General features: G+C 37.7%; 1 protein-coding gene across 1 annotated transcript in view; it reads left to right on the top strand.

The window, feature by feature from the left end:
* Window positions 1-16,840, top strand: part of KLF12 (Kruppel like factor 12) — a 191,940-nt gene extending 175,100 nt beyond the window's left edge. Inside the window, exon 5 of the mRNA XM_036755754.1 lies at window positions 16,701-16,840. Within this exon, the coding sequence (XP_036611649.1) occupies window positions 16,701-16,840 (140 nt within the window). The remainder of the gene's footprint in view (window positions 1-16,700) is intronic.
* The last annotated feature ends 3,263 nt before the right edge of the window (window positions 16,841-20,103 follow it).

The following is a 20,103-nucleotide window of genomic DNA, read 5'->3' as shown; positions in this document are numbered from 1 at the left end:
AGGGGTCCTGCCATAGACATTAAGCATTTGCACTACCTGGACATGAATGTGCCGTCCTCCATGGGCTCAGTTCAACTCCTGACCAAGTGGCTTGTCTGTCCTCTTTCCTGTAAGTCATTTCTAGACAGCCCCACCTGTCTGCTGCATGAGCTCCTTTCCTAAGCACATGAACAAGTCTGAGTCAGTTGGCTGAGGGAAGATTCTGACCAAACAAACCCCTGCAGAGTAGTGTTCACACCGAAGACAGAAGGAAACTCTTCCCACTAGACTATGAATAACACTGCTAGAGATCTTAGACCTCACCCATTTCTACAAGAGGACAGACAAGCTATGAGTGTTTTCAATGAAACATACCAATAACTATAGGAAGAGAATAACATATGTTGAGTATAAATCAGTGATTTGTCCTCCTTGGCCCAGGAGGGCAGAATTAGGAGCAGTAGATAATTAGTCACTGGGAGGTAGATTTAGGTTATTAAGAACAATTTCCTAGCAATTTGAGCTGCCAAAAATTCCTCCTTAGTCAGGAAGAACCATGTTCTAGTGTTGCTTTCCACACTTACTTGCCGTATGACAATGAGCAAGTCACTTAACCTCTTCTTAATCTGTAAAATGAAGACAGTAATAGCTACAGTACATACATCACATGGCAATTATGAGATTCAAACATTATTGTGTATATAAAGTACGCTGCAAACTTTAACATGCTATATAAATGTCCACTGTGATTATAATCACTCATCAGGTATGTTATAGAAGGGGTTCTTGCTCACATGTGGTTTAAACCAGATGGGCTCTGAGGTCCCTGCCAACCCCTGAGATTCTGTGAAAGGTACAGAATTATCACTCTCATAAATCATATAGTATATACTGAATTTGACATGAAAGAATTGTACAGTGAAATGATGGAATACGATAGTAAAGGAGATGAGAAACTTGCATTTTATTTTGGAAATAACAATGATGTTGTTGATAGATTTAATCCTTATGATGAGCAAATGCTTAAAGTCAATGAAATCATTGAAGTTTGGGATGGAAAGTTTGATTAAACTAATCCCTTCTTGGCATTAAGGCAGAAAACAGACTTTCCACCCAATTATCATGGGGCGTGCAAATGGATATTTATGTGCTTCTGAGGTGGTGTGAGGATTTTTGACTTTTAAGATTCCTTCTAGATCCAAATCTACAATCTTGTGATTATATTCTTTAGCTTACTTTTTTTTCTTCACTCCTCTGCTTTCCTTCTCTAGTCCCTGCCCCAGGAAGGATGCCAGAACCCTACACAATACATACATGGAAGAAGAATTTGAATCTGAGCATAGAGCCAAGAGAGGCCTGAGTAATGCAGGTTTTTGGGCAGTTGTAATGATTCTTCAGTCCCACCCTACACTCTGCATCTCAAACACAGAAATTTTATAGGCCAAATTCAGAATGCTAGGGTGAAACTTCCCCTACCAGGTATAAGTCTAAGTACTTCAAACCTTCTAGCAACAGATGAACAAGCACTAAACTGCATAGTAGCTGATTCTGGCATAAGAGGGGATATTCAAAACTGATGAAAACAATATTGTCACCTTCAACCAGGATCAAATATTACAACAAGCCATGTTGAGATGGCCTATTTAGAAAATGGTCAGCACCTGGGAACATGTGACTAGGATGAGTAGAGATATCTATAGATTTGTCTGTTCCCTTTTCTACTTCCTCATCCAGAAACCAACCAGTGTGGGAAAACTCTCTTAACGATTTACCCAGGCCAAGATCTAATCAGGCAGTAAAAGAAATTCTAAGTTTGGGCTAATGAGTATATTGCTGCTGTCTGTGTTTGCTCTGACAGGTCTGAGAAAATGTTGATTCTCCCTATTTTCAAGACAGGTGACATGGAAATTGATGTCTCTTTGACCAACATTTGAGGGACCAAAGTCACATACCCCAAGATAGCCCACCTCTCGTGTCAGAGGTGATTAGGCACCCCTTAGGAATACATACTCTTCAAAGGGCATATAAATTGTGAGCCTGCCACCATGAGAGGTCTTTGGTCTAAGAAAAACAGCCAAATGACCATCCTTTTATTAATAACCTGATTACATTACCCAGAAATTATGTGTCTCTAACCTTTTTAATTGCCACACTTTTTAGTGAACACTTACAACCTACTTTTTCCTCCAGAAGGTAGACCTAGGTTTTGTGATTTTAATACTTCTAAAAAGAAAATGAAAACAATTTGTTATTTACCAGATAACTTTAATGTTGTCTCATTTGGTTATTATATGCATTTCCTATGATGAGGCTCTTTTGAGGGTGGGAGAGTGGTAAGAGAAGGAATGCTGAGTCGAATGGGTTGCCTTGGGAAGTAATAATGAAGAGTGGACAGACACTTGTCAGGTATGTCTTAGAGGAATTTTTTTTTCCCACTTTTGAGGTGTTCCGGATGAGACTGCCAGTCTGAGATTCTCTGATTCTGAGGTGAAATATGCAACTGTGTCACAATATTTCAGAATAAAAACATCTTATTTTACATCTTAATTTTCAAACCAACAAAACCTAGACCCTAGTGGATCATTTACATGTCAGCTAAGCACATACAGCTTATCTATTTAAAGAAGCGATGTTACTGAGTCAGAACTACTGCTTTTAACCTTGTCATTTTTTTCTTCTCATTTTTGAATATTACTTTTACCCAACTCTGATTTCACTTTTAATCTGAAATGGAGCTCAAAACTTATCTAGTGAAGAAAACAATTTTGATTCAACCCGCTGGGGGTGGGGGGAGGACACAGTATGACTAATAGGCAACAAACAAAAACAAGCGAAAAAGCAATGCCCTCACTCCTGTAGTCTCCCCGTTGTCCTGCTTTACAAATGAAGATGAATTTAGTGATATCATTCTTCCCTGTATACCAAGTACTTTATAATAAAACACTAGAAATCAACTTTGCTTTAAAGTGGTTGCAGATCTAAAGGGGGCAGGGTAGGGGGATGAGCATTGGAGTTGAAAAGATTTCAGGAAGAGAATTGCATCTGTGCTCACAGCTGTGCTGGTTGGGTTTATTCTTTGACTTAAGTATGTTCAGAATTCATAGAAAATTGGGCGAAAGCAAATAGAAAAGGAATAGGAAATAATGGTTTCATGATCTGGTAATCTGGTATAGAGGGCCACTGAATTTCAGAGGCTTCTACTAGTAAGTAACATGAAGAATTTGATTAGATTTCTCAAAGGCAGTGAGGCTAGATGAAAATCTCAGCATCGTGTAAAATGCATAGTTATTTATTAATAGAAAATTTTCTGATCTTGTTTTAAACACAAAGGCCCTTTGTACTTACAGACACTCTTCTAGTGAATACAAGACAATTGTAAATTTGTACAGACTTTCTTTTCCACAAATGAGGAAAGTGGCTGTATTTATAATTCTTTATGGAAATGAAACGCTAATAGCTATTATTATAATCTCAACAAACATATTAATTTTTAAACTATATTTTTAAGGACTTAATTACTTCATTGCCTTTCCAAGCAATAAGCGATATGAGAGAACCAATAGCATGTTGCAGTGTTAAAAATGTTACTCCTTGAGGAAGAAAACCTTTTACATGTCATTTCACTAAAGACTGTAGGAAACTGGAAACATCTGAGTCTTCATACAAAGGAAAGCCAAGATACTGTTCTAATTTATTCTCATTAGCTATCAAAACTACCATTGTCTATTACAGGAGTGTGGGACCTGTGGACTTGAGGCCTCATGTGGCCGCCTAGGTCCTTGGGTACGGCCCTTTTACTGAGTCCAAGTTTTACAGAGCAAGTCCTTTTATTAAGGGGATTTGTTTTTGAAGTCTAGATTCAGTCACAGGGCCACACTTGAGGATCTAGAGGGCCACATGTGGCCTCGAGGCCACATCCCTGGAAGATTTCATGAAGCAATATAGATTTAACTATAAGAACATTGTTCTCTCTGCTTTATAGCCACTAGTACGGACATTCCAGCCTCTTCATTATAAAGAGCTATGAAATGGACATTTTCCTCATAGGATCATAGTTTTTGAAGGGTGGGGAATAAGCGTTTACATAGCTCCTAAGCACTTTTTACAATTATTTCATTTGATTTTTATAACAGCTCTGTGAGGTAGGTGCTACTATCTCCATTTGACAGTTGATGTAAATGGGGATTAAATAAGTTGCCCAGCCTCTCACAGCTGATAAGTGAGAGTCTGGATTTGAACTCAAGTCTTCCTGGTAAGTGAGAGGCTGGATTTGAACTCCAGTCTTCCTGACCTCAGGCCCAGCATTCTAACCACCATGCTACCAGTTGCCCTGAGCTAGAAGAGGACTTGGAACTCATCTCACATAACCCAATCATTTTATTTGCCCAATGTCACACACAGCATAAACTGGGATTCACCCTCAGGTCTTATGTCTCAAGTTCAATGTCCTTTCAGGAGAAAGCTGCCTGTATCATTAATTTGATATTTCTCGCCAAGCAAGGCGAGTTTGGGTAGAGAACGGAGCACCAAAGCATTTAGAACAAAAAGCGACTGCAGAAGACCATAGATCTCACAAGCTCATTTTAGAAACGAGGCAAATGCGGCTCAGGAAGGTTGAGTGCCCAGGGTCGCATTGGTGATAAAGAGTGGAGCCTAGGATCAAACCCAGGTCTCTCTATGGGTCAGCTCGTTGTACTTGAAAGATTTCCAAGTCAGAATAGCTGGATTAAGATCCTAAATGACTTGCAGAAGTTTTTCTCCTCAAGGAGTAACATTGACAACATTGCAACATGCTATCAATTTCCTCACTGATTGGAAAGCTCCTTCAGGGTAGGGACTATCACGTCCTTATTTTTTGCCATCCTAGGTTTTGGCATGATTCATATCCCATAATAGATGTTTCTGTGTCTGTTTTTTAAAATACATTTTATTTGCTGTCTTTTGTTTTAACATTGCCTAATTTTCGCCCTGTATCTTTTCCTTTCCCCTTCCCAGAGATTTAAAAAAATAAAAAGGTCTTTATTAAATGCTTATTGTTTGATTCTAAAGGCCCTAATCTGTGATCCTCTGAGCCAAAAGCCAGAATTCATCCAAATGCTACATGGCTTCTCATAAACTGGCCCGTGGGCAGCGTTAGCTCCTGAGTCCCCAAAGAGACCAAGGACTGTGGAGTAGATTACAAAGAGCTAGATTTCATCGAAATATTGGTGGGGGGAAAAACCAACCTTCCTTGTATTTAGGGTGATTTGCCAACGGAACTGACTTCCTTATGAAGTCGTGATAAGCCTGTGGCTGGAAGTGTTCACTTAGAAGCTGGATGCTCATTTGTGAAGGACATTTTTGAAGAAATTCCTCTACCAGTTTCCTTTCCAGTTCTTAGGTTCTGCGATTTTCTTCCATTGTATCTTTTTTTCTTTTTACCTCATACTTATTTAGTGGAAGAGGGAATTATTTTTATTTATATATATTTTTATTATAAATGTGTATACATATTTCCGTATGTATATGTCCTTCACAAATGAGTATCCAGACCTTTTTTTTTAATCTCTGGGAAGGGGACAGAAAAAGATACAGAGTAAAATTTAGGCAATATTAAAACAAAAAATATCAATAAAATTTATTTTTAAAAACACAGACACAAAACATTTATTATCTATGCATACGTATGTATACATAAGAAAATTTCCCCCTTCAAATAATTATATTAATATATATTAAATAAGATATATATATATATATAACACATGTATATTTTTCTCTCCCCATGTGGTTGCAGATACCTGTATGTCAGACTATACCACGTATCGTGGAATCATTTCTTGTTAAAAACACTAACATTTGCTTTACCACATCTTGACTTTTCTCTCTCTCTGTACAATCTCCCTTAATTTCCTTCACCCTGTCCCACCCCCACTGCTATTTTTGCCTTGCCCTGAGATGGCAGCCGTCCTGCCAAAAGAGGCTTCTCAAAGTGGAAAGTACTTTGTCCTTGACAGGGCAGACAATTAGAGAATCAGCAAGAGGCAGCCAGCTTGTCACTAAGTGAAGTGGGGAGCGAGGAGAGCCTGTTGGCACTATTCTGCTCCCTTCTGCCTATCGGGCTCTCTCCTTATTTCCTTTCTTCACTACCTCACCTGGGCTGAGTGTGTTATAAAATTTTCCCTGGTTAAAATTTTAATTGGATGACAAAGAAAAGTGTCCCCCACCTGGAATACCCAAGGAGAAGTGGTTGGATCTCTTAACCTAAGTTATGGGCAAGATCTAACTCAAAGGGGAGATGGTGTTCTTTGATGCAGTTGGAACCTATTAGTCATTTTTCTTTCTAAATAAGAACAGGCAGGAGCCAGTAAGTAGTGGGTGGTAGAAAAATAAAATTTGGTGAAAAGTTTGAAGGAAGCTTGCATTTGACAACTATAAAAGAGGTAAAGTGTTATCTTGTGTGATAAAGGGAACAACATCCCAAAAAAACAGAGATGAGCTCTAGACAAATCTTTGGGAGAGGGAGGTGACAATATGGCGGCTACAATCTGGCCTAAGTACTACTTAAGTGAGAAAGTTTAATTCCCTTAAATGGTAATATCCACCTGATACCTAGATAGTGATCATGACAAGGCAACAACAACCCCATGAGTTAGATAGTACAAGAATTGTTATCCACATTTTATGGAAGAGGGAATGAGGGAAGCAGAGAGGTCAAAGAAGTACTCGAGGTCACACACTAGTAAGTCACTCTGTGGATTGAAACCCAGGTCTCTTGATTGCAAATCCAACATATTCCTAAGGAAAAGAAGGGAACTCCAGATGGAGCAGTGTTCCACAATGATCCTCCAGAACTATGCTAATGAGATACCTCTAGCACGAACTTCAGATTGGTTGGGGTTAGAGCCCAGATAGGGCCTTGTGCTCTCCAAGCTTTTCCTTTGCGTGCTGTTGTTATTTTTATTTTCCTTTAGTTTCTCAAGAAGAAAGTTCTTTTAAATGATAAAATATAAATATTAATATTTACAATATATTATATCTTATTATGTTATATAACAAAATAATAAATGACTATATAAACTTAAATATATAAAATATAATATAAACTATAATCATCAATAAGTATTGACAGATTACCTCCTGCTGGCTAAAGGCAATAGCACCATCAATTTACTATTAGAGAAGAGTCAGGGAGCTGAAAGACAGAAGTGAAGATCTGACAAAGAAAGTGTTTGGATGCTGCTATAGGTGTTGGTGTTTTTCAGTAGAGTCGATTCCACTATAGGTGTGAGGCTGACAGTCTTGATTTGCCCCGAAGCCATATAGGAGGAGAGAATTTCAGGGAATGGAGTACCCACACCTCTCTATTCCGAAGGAGAAATTTAAAGGCAAAAAAAAACATTCACAGAATTGGCACCTTCAGTCAATGGCAGACCATCTCCCACTCCCAGTCTGTCTCCTCCAGCTGAAGAAAAGGAGACATTTTAGGAGATTCCAATTAATTTTTCCTCAATTGTATCTGGATGAGTCATTCTTTAGTAAGTGGGAGGCGAGAATTGCAGAGATCATTGCAGTTTGACAGGAGTATATCATGCATATTTTCCTCAAGAAGGGAATCAGGCACTGAAAGGCAAGAGTATTAAACATATCAAACCTCACCCCCAAATTGATTGTATCTCAACTAATAGAAGTTTCTGTGCCAAAATTTGAAAACTCTTCAAGCTCCCTTTTTAAAGTAAAAATAAGAGGAATTGATTATACAATTACCGTGAATGTGATTGTATCTATCCATCATTCCAGTGTTTCAGTCTTTCCAAATTTTTCTTGATGAAAAGAGAGCTCTTATATATTGGTAGCAGATGTGATGCACAGTATTTATTGCAGCATTAGAAAAGCTTGATTTGTGTGTACCAAAAGAATAGTGAATTAAAAATACATATGTAGCACATACATATAAATATTTAAGTTATTTAGAAAAAAAACATACACAGTCTAAAAATTGCAAAAATAACAACTATCCTATTAATTAGATGCCAAATATCTTCTGTAAAGATACAGGGCATTTTATTTAACTTCTTAGAGCTTTACCATATAGACAAAGGAATTCACAGAATCTGAGAAGAGAAAAGCATCTCAGAGAACATCATTCCTACCTGTTCCTGAACAGGAATTCCTTTCTTGACATTAATCAGTGAGTCAGTCAAGAAGAATTTATTAAGCACCTACTTTGTCCCAAGTACCATGCTAGGTGATGAGGCTACAAAGAAAAGTAAAACATCCCTACTCTCAAGGGGCTTATATTCTTTAAGTAAAATTATATTTATGAATACCAGTATAAGTATAAACAAAATATATACAAAGTGAAGATAAGGTAGTTTTGTGGGGAAGGCACTAGCAACCAGAGAGGGGTGGCAGGTCAGTCTTCAGGCAGGAAATGGTACTTGAGCTGGGCTTTGATGCAGCATAGAGGCAGAAATGAAGAGGAGGTGCATTCCAAGAGTCAGAGCCAGAATGGACAAAGACACAGAGATAGAAGCTGGACCATCCTCTGTTGGGAAAGCAAGAAGACTAGTGTGACTGGATTGTGGAATTCATTAAAGAGGAGTAATACGTACTTAGCCTGGAGAGTTGGGCTGTACTGAGGTTTTTTGAACAGCTTTAAATGTCAAGCAGAAGAATTTATATTTGGTCCTAGAGGTAACAGGGAGGTATAGGAGAATATAGAAGAGGGGATAGATGTGGTCAGACATGCAATAGTGGTATCGGTCTGGAGGCTGTGTGGAGGATGGATTGGAGAAAAGAAAGACCTAGGCAAGCAGACCAAATAGAATTTGGGGAAGAAAAGATGAGGGCCTGAAATTTAGTGGTAGGCAAGGGAGTAAAGTGAAAGGGATAGATATGAGATATGCTGTGGAGGTTTTTTTTTTTTTTTTTTAAAAAGGCAACTGACTAGTCATATAGAAGGTAAGGAAGAGTCAAAAATTATTGTGGATGATTGACTTAATTTAATTTGTATGAAGAGAATAATGTAGCTATAAAGGGGTCTCATCAACCAAACTACTTATATTTTTTAAAGATGTGGTCATAAAATGGAAATTAAAGAAGGCATGTAGAATAAATATAGGAGTGACACATTCTTATAAGAATGTTGTCAAGAGCCCTAGAATTCAGAATGAAGTAAGGCTAGTGATGAATGCTAAAGATAATAAAAAGTATTTGCTTTAGTTGTTAGATTTAAATAAATTAAATATTTAAACATCTTCTGTAATGATATATGTTTTCTCCTCAAAACTACCTTATCTTCACTTTGTATATATTTTGTTCAGATTTATACCGGTGTTTATATGTATAATTTTCCTTAAAGAATGTAAGCCCCTTGAGGGTAGGGATGTTTTATTTTTCTTAGTAGCCTCAGCACCTAGCACAGTGCTGGAGACCAACTAGGTGCTTAATAAATTCTTCTTGACTGACTCACTGACTAATGTACAGGTTTGGTGACTGGGATAGTAGTGGTACCATTGATAGAAATTAAGAAATTTGAAGGAGGGGAGATTTTTGGGGGGAGAATTCAACTCAACAAGCATTGCTTAAGTAACAGCAGCTGGAACAGGTAGGGAATCAGCAATGCTTTTGGGAAGTAATGCTTGAGCCAGGAGCTGAGAACAAGGGACTCCGGAAGGGGAAGTGAGGAAGGAGGACGATCCAGGTATGAGGACAGCAGACAAGGAGAGGTACTCGAGTAGAAAATCGAAGGTCATGGACACACAGCTAATTTTCCAGTTTAGCTGAAATGTAGAGGGCTTGGGGAGAAGGAGGAATGATTTAAACGATCAATCTGGAAAGGTAGATTGGAGCCAGACTGTGAAGGGCTTTGAATGACAAACTGAGTTGTTGTATTTTCTCCTAGAGGCACCAGGGAGCCCCTGAATCTTCTTGAACAGTGGTGTGACATAGTCAGACCTGCACTTTCAGAATATCAGTTTGAAAATTGTGTGAACGATGGATTGGAGAGGGGAGAGATTGGATACAGGAAGACCAATTAAAGGTCGTCACAATAGTCCAGGCAAGAAATGCGAAGTAGGTTGGTGACAGTGTAACCTGAGAGAAGAGGAGTGATGTAAGAGATATTATTGAGGTTTTTTGAAACAACAGTTATTGTGGAATCAGCAATTATATCTTTCCATTTTTAGTACCCTGAGATGTAGCTCATCTGGTCATCCTGACTTGAACTCATCAAAAATTTCTTCCTTTCTTATCTGTGCAGTTATTTTTGTGCCACCTCCCTATTAAATATTTTTATTCTGTCCTTTGTGTCCCAAGATCATTCTTCATGATGAAGAAAATAGAAGTCAAGTAAGAGTTGAAGAGTTTCACCTTCTCTCCACTATAATCATCCCATCCATTTCAAACAGTAGGCTCTATCCCCTTTCTGATACTTTCCCCAAAATCTAACTGCTAAAACAAATGCTTTTTACCTTTAGCATTTCTCACTAGCCTTACCTCCTTCTGAACTCTAGGACTCTTGACAAGATTCTTAGAGGAATGTGTCACTCCTTTATTTATTCTACATACCTTTCTTCTTTTTTTAAAAAATATATGTAATTTGGTTGATGAGACCCCTTTATAACTATATTATTCTCTTCATATACCATGGTCTCTCCCTCTCTCCCCTTCCTCACTGGAATTGTTTCTTTTTATGTTTTCAGAACGTCACTTTTTAGGTCTTTCTGTCCATCTTTGCCTGACTCTTCCTGTTGAATTTTAGACCTTGGAATCTTCCTTTATTTCTCTGAAGCCTTTGAAATCTGCTGTCCCAAAAATCTAAACTGGGTGTCAGACTCTACCTAAATTTTTCTCACCTGTATCACATATTCTAAAATAGACCAGTCACTTCCTATCAAGATGCTCTTTACTTCTGATTTTTGCAACCAGTTCGTTCTTTCTTCCAGACCAGAATCAGTTCCAAGAAATCAGCTTCTCTCATTACAAGCTATCCTCTCAGGTAAATCATCACTGGTGATATGCTGCTGTCTGCTTATATCCACCTTGTTTTCTTTCCATCGAGCTTTTGGTCACCCATAATTCCTTCTCCGACATTAAGAATATTGGTATGATAAAGGTATCTGGGTTACTCACTCTTTATTATGCCTTCTTCTAAAAAGTCTTAAGAGAATGCTCCGGATGACTTGATCATTTTCTAAAGTTAGACTTGTGGAAGCATTGTACTGAGAAGTCTTTCAGGATGTGACTTCCCACCTTCCTCCACCTTTATAGGCCATAGAATGGAATGATTAGAAGGCTTGACCAATGGTTGAACATTAGATTGGAGACCATGATTTTTAATTTTTGGAAATTTATGTTTTAATATATTTATTATGTAAATGTTGTTCTCTACAATAGACTGAAATCTCCTTTGTGCAGTGACAATCCGTTTTTGTCCCCAGTGCATATCATAGTGATTGGATCATAACAGATTCTTAATAAATATTTGCTGATATATTGATTTCTGTATCTTTTTGAAAAAATTAAATTGTCATTAGCAAGTAAACAATATTAGCCGCTCTTGTTTTTGTTAGAAGGAAAGAATATTGGCAGCTGTCCAGATTGTGAAACCACCCCTCACTATAATATCATACTTCTGTGATAGATCTGTGATGTTGTCCAAATTTGCCATCTATTTCCTCCTCCTTTCCAGGTAGTCTGCAGTATACATCCATTGCAAGGTATTTTCCATTATTCCCTCCCATTAAGTTCACCCAGACGTTCTTTAGCATGATTCCTGTTTTGGTTTTTGGATGTCTGCACTTTGTATTTCTTAAGATATCCCTTTGTTCCCTCCCCTCTTTAGCTATTTTCTCCCTTTTAGATCTTAGAGCTTTCTAGAGCCATAAACCCATCAATTCTCCTAGTTTATCTTGTCTTAGTAATGTCTGTAAAGTAGAATTTGTAACCTTGAGTTTGTTTGCTTCTTACGCATTTGGCATTTGTGAATATATTTGTGGCCATGGGTTTCACTGATAGCTCATTTCTAGGAGTTTTGCTTCTATGATGACTGGCTGTCTTTTGCTTCATTCTACTTCATTATTTTAGGGTACATAGTTTCATATCTATGAGTACTCTCTTTACCAATATACTTTAGCAGATGGTTTGGTGCATTTTTCTGACCTCATCTGGCGGACAAACCTGTCATAGTGATCCTTTGTAAATTTAGCTAGGCCGATCCTCAGATTATAAACATTCAGACCATTATTCATCCCTACAAAGAATCTTTTTCTCCTTGGTAGGATCTACTAGAGTGTCTGTTCCACTGGCCTCAAGTTAGAAAACCAAGCCGTTGATATTTCAGAATTATGATCAGCTATCTGAGTAGAACTTCAATGGCAGGCTTGGTTCAAGCCTCATAATATTTTCTTAATGAAAGGGGCATAGAGCATGATTGTGAGCAGCTCTTGAATGATTCATTCTTCCATTTGCATTTATATAAAGCATTGTGTTGTTCAGTCTTGTCTGATTCTTTGTGACCTTATTTGGTGTACTGGAATAGTTTGCCATTTACTTGCCCAGCTCATTTTATGGACAAAAAAAAACTGAGGCAGACAAGGTTAAGTGACTTAGCCAGGGTCATACAGCTAGTAAATTTCTGTGCCGGGCTTTAAATTCATAAAAATGAGTCTTCCTGACTACAGGCCCAGTGCTCTATCCACTGTAATACCTAGCTGCCCATACAAAAGCTTATGGTAGGTAACTGAAAAAATCTATGTAGATAAGCTACCACTCTTGGGAACCTGAAGAATTTTGAATGCTTGTTGAATATTTTTGCATGGTATATGGATATGACTGGATGCAAACATTGCATGTGCTGTGTCACTAAAAATTCTCATTTGGATATTTCCTTTGTAACAACACTCAGTATTTTCGATTCAACAAACATTCATTGAGCAGCTGCTGTATGACAGTCATCATTACCATCAAGTCATTCTCAATTCTCCTCCTAACTCTTTTTCAAGAATTCATAGAATCAGATTCAGTATTGCTTAAATTCTCACATGAAAGTTTGTCCTATGGAAAGCCAATTTAATATGTATATAACCCTCTTAGAATCTAATGTTTTAAAGTTCAATAACATATAACCGTAAAATAAAAGAACAAATTAAACATTAAACTATAGAGACAAGTATGATTGCACAACCTTTTAAAAGACAGTTCTGTAGTCAGAGCATGGACTAATAAAAACATATTTACATTGTAAATTCACTATTTATGACCTGTGTTTTGGAATGGGTAAATGTGTTTGGGGAAAGTGATTATGATAATGTTTTAAATTTTGGGTTCCCTCCAATCTCACATTTTTCTGACTAGTTTGGAAAGTCCATGAGGGTATTCTTGTTCTACAGGTGACATTGGAGGCAGTGAATTTTGCCTGAGTTAAAGCTATAATAAAGTTTGGAGGCTGGAGTAATCGAAAGGTAGGAAAATAGGCTCGCTAAATTAAGGGCCAGAAAGGCTTAGGTTTTTAATCATTTTAGTCACATTTAGTCAGATATCATGGTAAGCAGCGTATGTGATACGTATCAAACTGGCCTTTTCTCTGATTCTAACATGACATTGCATATTTTAAATTCATATCTTTGAACTGGTAATCTCCCCATTGACCTCTCCAAATTACTTGAATATTCTCCAACATTACTTGGGGAACTTGGAGTGCCACCCTTCCTCTCAGGTGTACCTCCAGTACAAAACCTTTCTTGATCTTTCTAATTGTTAGTGGCCTCCATCCAAAACTATCTTCTGCGAACTATTTTGTATATATATATAATATGTTAAGCAGCTGGTTGGCACATTGTATAAGAATGTTGGACCTGGAGTCAGGAAGATCTAAGTTTGAATCCTGCCTCAAACACTAGCTGCATGACCATAGGCTTAACCTTTCTCAATTTCAGTTGTTTATAAGCAGCAAAGCAGATAACATATGCCAAGAATTTTTTAACCTAAAAGAACTACATAAATGCAAGCTATTTCAGTGATTATTTCATATTTATTTTTCTTCTCTTTTTTTGGAGGGGGGAAGGCAGGACAATTGGGGTTAAGTGACTTGCCCAGGGTTGCACAGCTTGTAGATGTGCCAAGTTTCTGAGGCCAGATTTGAACTCAGGTCCTGGTGCTCCACTCACTGCGCCACCTAGCTGCCCCTATTACATATTTATTAATTTTATGCCGCATATTTTTATATATACTTGTTGTTTTGCTCATTAGAGTTAAGTTCAACGTGAGTAGTTTCATTCTTGGTACTTGCATATTGCCAATATCCAGTACAGTGCCTGGCACTGGATTTGTCAATTGATTTGTATAGATGAACTTGGTCCTTCCCTCTAGATTTTGAGAGGCTATGAGAATAACATAATTTTGTTTGGAACTATTTGTACAAATGACTTATACCCATGTGGTTAGAATTATGTAAAAATGTTACTTTCTAACTGTGCTTTTTTAAACTTGAGCATTTTTTTTTAAATCAACTCAAAGGAAAGTATTTTTTGAGGTTTTACAATAGCTATAAAATACTAAGATAAGAATGATTCTCCCCTAAAGGGCTGTAAAGGTGGCTGAGTAAAAAAGTATATTCATAATTGTATATGTCTTTTCCAAGGAACTGAGGCAATAAAGTGGTGGTAGTTAAGTTGAAGTTTAAAGTAGAAAAGTTAAATTCTAGAAATGGCAATATAAGATATCTCATTGAAAAGGATGTGCTTGCTTTGGGCACCAAGGTTTTCAGCAATAAGTGGATTCTTTAGTGCCCATTGACAGGATATCCATATAACTGAGGATGTTTGCTTCCCCTGTCCACCCCAGAATCATAGAATTTAATAATGAGAAGACAACTTGGAAAGAAACCATTACACTCTCTTTATTTTATAGGAAGGAAACCGATTTTCAGAGAGAGAAAGCTCAGTGACAGCAAGCTTGATGACAAAGCTGAGTGAAGAAATCACTTCTGTTTATCAGTTCACTGCTCTACAATTTCTTCACCAGCCAGTCAGTAGGCACATATTAAGCACCTATTGTGTATTCGGGCTAAATACTGGGGATACAAAAAAGAAAGTGAAAAACAGTCCTTCATCTCAAAGAGGATAATCTCATGGGCATATGCAAGCAACTATGTACAGACAAGCCATAAGCAGGATAAGTAGGAAAAAACCAACAGAGAAAAGGCACTAGAACTAAGAGAGATTGGGAAGAGCTTCTTGTAGATAGTGGGATTTTAGCTGGAACTTAAAGGAAGCCAGGGAATCCAAGAGATGGAGATGAAGAGAGAGAGCATTCCAGGCTTGGGAAAGAGCCAGAGAAGATGCCCTGAGCTGAGAGATGGAATGTCTTGTTTGAGGAACAGCAAAGGAGGTCAATGTCACAGCTTCCAAATATACATGCAGGGGATATAACGTGGAAGAAGAGTAGAAAGGTGCGTTGGGGATGGGGGTCATTTACTGGCAAAGGATTTTATATTTAATCCTGGAGGTGATGGGAAGCCACTGGAGTTTATTAAATGTGAGAGAGGGAGATTGAGAGACAGACTCTGTGTGTGTGTGTGTGTGTGTGTGTGTGTGAGAGAGAGAGAGAGAGAGAGAGAGAGAGAGAGAGAGAGAGAGAGAGAGCTGCGCTCAATCACTTTGGTAGCTGAGTGGAGGAGTAGAGTGATTTGTGGCAGGCATACCAACCTATAGACTATTGCAATAGTCCAGGTGTGAGAAAATAAAGGACCTGCACCATTGTGATATGCAGTATCAGAGGAGAGAAGCAGGGTGGGGTACTTGAGAGATGTTGCAGAGGTGAAATCTATAGGTTTTGGCTACAGACTGGATATAGGGGTGGGGTGGGAGGAGAAGAGAGGTGGTGAGTAGGTGAGAGAATAATTATGCACAGCTTTGTAAAGACCTTTTCAAGAATGATAAATTTGATTAATCAGGCCATCACAGGGTGCTTATGAAAGATGTCATGTGACTCTCAAGGAGATGACGTGATCTGCCAAGACTTGCAAAGAGAGGGTACTTCCAAAGCCATCACTGGGTCACAGCAAACCAGGTTCATAACTCTCGGCCCAAAACTAATTTTAGCCCCAGTGAAAAGAGTGAGGGCTTTATTCCAGCTTATTTAAACATCTGTTTTGTGTGCTTGATTATTGTGTATTTTTATCATTACATTCAACTTTCAATTTTCAAGGCCAGTGGGGAAATAGAATATATTTATGTATATTGAATACCTAAAAGTATAATTCTAGAAAATCACTTCTGTTTTGTCTGCTGTTGAACCTGTTATTGGAACAGAAAATAATTAGCAAAATGACCAGGTTTGAATTTCATGTTCTCTCCCTTCCCCTGTCCACGTTCCAGGGGAGGTGCTAATAATTAAAATGCCTTGAAAGCGGGCAAGAGAGAGAAGAAGCAAAAAGCATTGGATAGTATCTCAGTAATAAACCACAAAATAGTTGTGTTGGGAATAGAGGGTTTTTTTAAAGGGTTTAGCCTATGAAGTCATGCCCCCACAACTGATACAAGCTTTGTCAAGTTGGGAATGTCATATGCAGAACAGAATATGTATTCCTGGATTTCACTCATTCCTGTGATTTGTGGGTAATTGTTCGTTCCAACTGTGTGGAAGACAGAAGTTTTTGCTTCGTGTTGACCTGAGGAAAAATTCATTTCTGCATACTAACTTGATTCCCTTCTATGCCCCCCTCCTTTTTTTTCTAGCACAAATGGACCCCCGAGGCCTATCTCCCAGACAAATTAAAAGCGACAGTGATGATGATGACCTGCCAAATGTGACCTTAGATAGCGTTAATGAAACTGGATCTACAGCCCTTTCCATAGCCAGAGCAGTACAAGAGTAAGTATCACACTCTCAGGATGAAGTAAGAATTGTCAAGGTGTTCATTAAATAATGGAAACCACTGTCATTGGCTGGTACGCAGAGAGGTTGCTTTGGCTTGGGGATGGCACATGTGATTACACCTCTCCATTCCTGGAGAAGATTAAGAAAAAGAAAAGATGAGTTTGTTTCAGTGGTGGTAAATATATGTCAGGATGGCTAAAAAAAATCGAAAATAATTGTCTGAGGAATACAACCTACACATATGCTTCTTACGGTATCTCTTATTCCCTTGTCTTCAGCTCTAATAGATTTTTTTTACAAAGTTTTCCGAATGTTATCAGTGTTCTTTCAGTCTGTTTTAAGAGCTGTCTCAAGTATAGTAAGTTGGACATTTGTTTTGAAGATGAAATTACATGAGAGAGCACTTTGAAAATTAAAAAGTAGGCTGTAAGTGAAAGTGAATTTCTTTCATTTTCTTTTTCCCAAGCTCTAAGTCGCCTTAGGCTAAGGTTCTTCATGACCTTTTATTAGTATTGATGGCATATTTCTACAAATGAATTCTTTGAGAAGCAGTGTGCATATATGTATGTATTGTTCTGAATCAAATAGCTTTGTAAAATTGTCTTCCCTGGGACAGTAGATAGCTTTTGTAATTAGAGTACCTGATTAATCAAATAACCAGGCACATGAAATTTGTAGGTTTATACATTTGTACTGTTACTGCTTCTAGTTACCTCTGTGTGGCCCTCGGGCTTTTATTCTTAGTCCATAGCCATGTGACACGTAAGCAGAAAAGCTTATCAGTTCTTAGACTTCATTAAAAGAAGAATTGTATCCTGAGCAAGCATGGTGATCATGTTTTCGTACTCTGCCTGGTCAGGCCATACATGTACTATCACGCCAGTTTTGTGTGCCGCATTTTAGAAGAGATGTTGGCAAAGTGGAGCATTTCCAGGGGATGGTGAGCAGGATGCTGAGAAGACTAGGATATGTGCCATAGTAAGACCAGTTGAGCATTCCTACCACAAATTTTATTATTTATTTTTAAAATCAATTTTTTAAAAAACATTGAGCTCCAAATTGTCTTCCTCTTTACTACCCTTCCCCCACCTATTAATAAGGTGAGAACTGCAGAACCAATTATACATGTGAAATCATACAAAATATATTTCTGTATTTGCCATGTTGCAAAAAAAATGAGCAAGACCAATAGAGAAATTTTAAGAAATTATGCTTCATTCTACACTCATGCTCTGTTAGTTCTTTCTCTGGAGGTGGATAGCATTTTTCATATTAAGCCTTTGGAATAGGCATGGATCATTGTATTGATCAGAAGAGTTAAGCATTCACAGTTGATCATCATACAATATTGCTGTTTTTGTGTAGGTTCTCCTGGTTCTGCTCACTTCACTTTGTATCAGTTCATATAAGTCTTTCCAGGTTTTCTCTGAGCATCCTGCTCATCATTTTTTATAGCACAATAATGTTCCATCATGATCATAAACTACAACTTGTTCAGATGTTCCCTAATTGATGGGCATCCCCTCAATTTCTAATTCTTTGCCTCTAAAAGAACTCCTACAAATATTTCTGTATATATAGGTCCTTTTCCTTTTTCTTTAATCTCTTTGTGATACAGACCTAGTAGTAGTAGTATTGCTGAGTCATAGGGTTTGCAGTTTTATAGCCATTTGAACATAGTTCCAAATTGCTCTCCAGAATGGTTGGATCAGTCCACACCTCTGCCAGTAGTGCATTAGTGTCCCAATTTTCCCACATCCCCTCCAACATTTGTCATTTTCCTTTTCTGTCATATTAGCCAATCTGATAGGTGTGAGGTGTTCCTCAGAGCTATTTTAATTTGCATTTTTTCATATGACTGTAGATAGCTTTACTTTTTTTATCTGAAAACTGCCTGTTCATATCCTTTGACCATTTATCAATTGAAGAATTACTCATATTCTTATAAATTTGAATCAGTCTTCTATATATTTGAGAAATGAGACCTTTATCAAAGAAACTTGCTGTAAAAAAATTTTCCCCAGTTTCCTGCTTTCCTTTTAATCTTGGCTGCATTGTCTTTGTTAGTGCAAAACCTTTTTAATTAACATGATCAGAATTATCTATTTTACTTCCCTTTATCCTCTGTCTCCTACTTGGTCATAAATTCTTCCCTTACCCATAGATCTGACAGGTAAAATTTAACATGCTTCGCCAATTTCCTTATGATATCACCCTTTATATCTAAATCATGTACCTATTTTGACTTTATCTTGGTATATGGTGTGAGATATCGGTCTATACCTAGTATAGACCATACTGCCTTCTAGTTTTCCTAGCAATTTTTGTCAAATAGTGAAGAACTGGGTATTTCTTAGAAAGGCCTTAGGACATAATAACTAAAATTCAGTACCTAAGGGACTATAACATGGCAGATGAATTCCAATTCCTCAGCTTGGGCACAGAGAGAACTAGGAGCAATGAATGGAAGTTAGAATGAGGCAGATTTCAGATCAGCAGGGAGAAAAACTTCCTACACATTTAAGTTGTACAGAAATGGAATAGGTTATCTCAGGAAGTAAGGTCTAAGTGACAGTGTAAATTATGTTAATGAGTCATTGGAATACAAATCATAAACCTTCATTATTAGTCTTCCTTTATTAAGAGTCCTTGTGAAGATAAGGAGTTGGCCTCAGAGTTAGGAAGCCCTAGATTCAAGTCCAGCCTCTAACAAGGACACCCTGGGCCAGTAACTTAACTTTGCAATGTTCCAAGCAAGTCTCTAAAACTATAAATTGCAGAAAAGGTGTTGATATGCACTGGTAGATGGTGTTTTCTCACTACTCATACCAATACCAAGGAAATCACATCTCTAATTTAAAAAAGAAATGGCAGTATGTGCAAGAAACCTGCGCAGAGAGTGAAGAGTCCTGGGTTCTAATTCTGGCTCAGCCATTAACTCCAATTGTGACTTTAGAGAAGTCACATTACCTCTCTTTGACTTCGTTTTTTCGTCTGTAAAATTGGGGGGGGGGCGGCTATACTAGAAGGCTAAAATATTCCTCTGACTCTAAAACTGGGGATTCTGTGAAGTTTGTGACTGTATAACCAAAATCTGAATTATCAAAGTGATCCCTCATCCATACCTTTTGTTTTCAGTTTATAGAATACATTGTGTTGAGTTCTTCTCAGAGCAATTTCTTGTGAAAATCAGATGCAGACTGCTCACTGCAAAGTAGTACATCAAAGAGTGAAAGGATTGGTTAGTTTCCAGTTGTGAGT

Source organism: Trichosurus vulpecula, chromosome 4, assembly GCF_011100635.1.
Source record: "Trichosurus vulpecula isolate mTriVul1 chromosome 4, mTriVul1.pri, whole genome shotgun sequence".
NCBI classification, from domain to species: Eukaryota; Metazoa; Chordata; class Mammalia; order Diprotodontia; family Phalangeridae; genus Trichosurus; species Trichosurus vulpecula.
The sequence above is the reverse complement of the archived record's forward strand: the minus strand, read 5'-3'. Positions and strand labels throughout refer to the sequence as shown.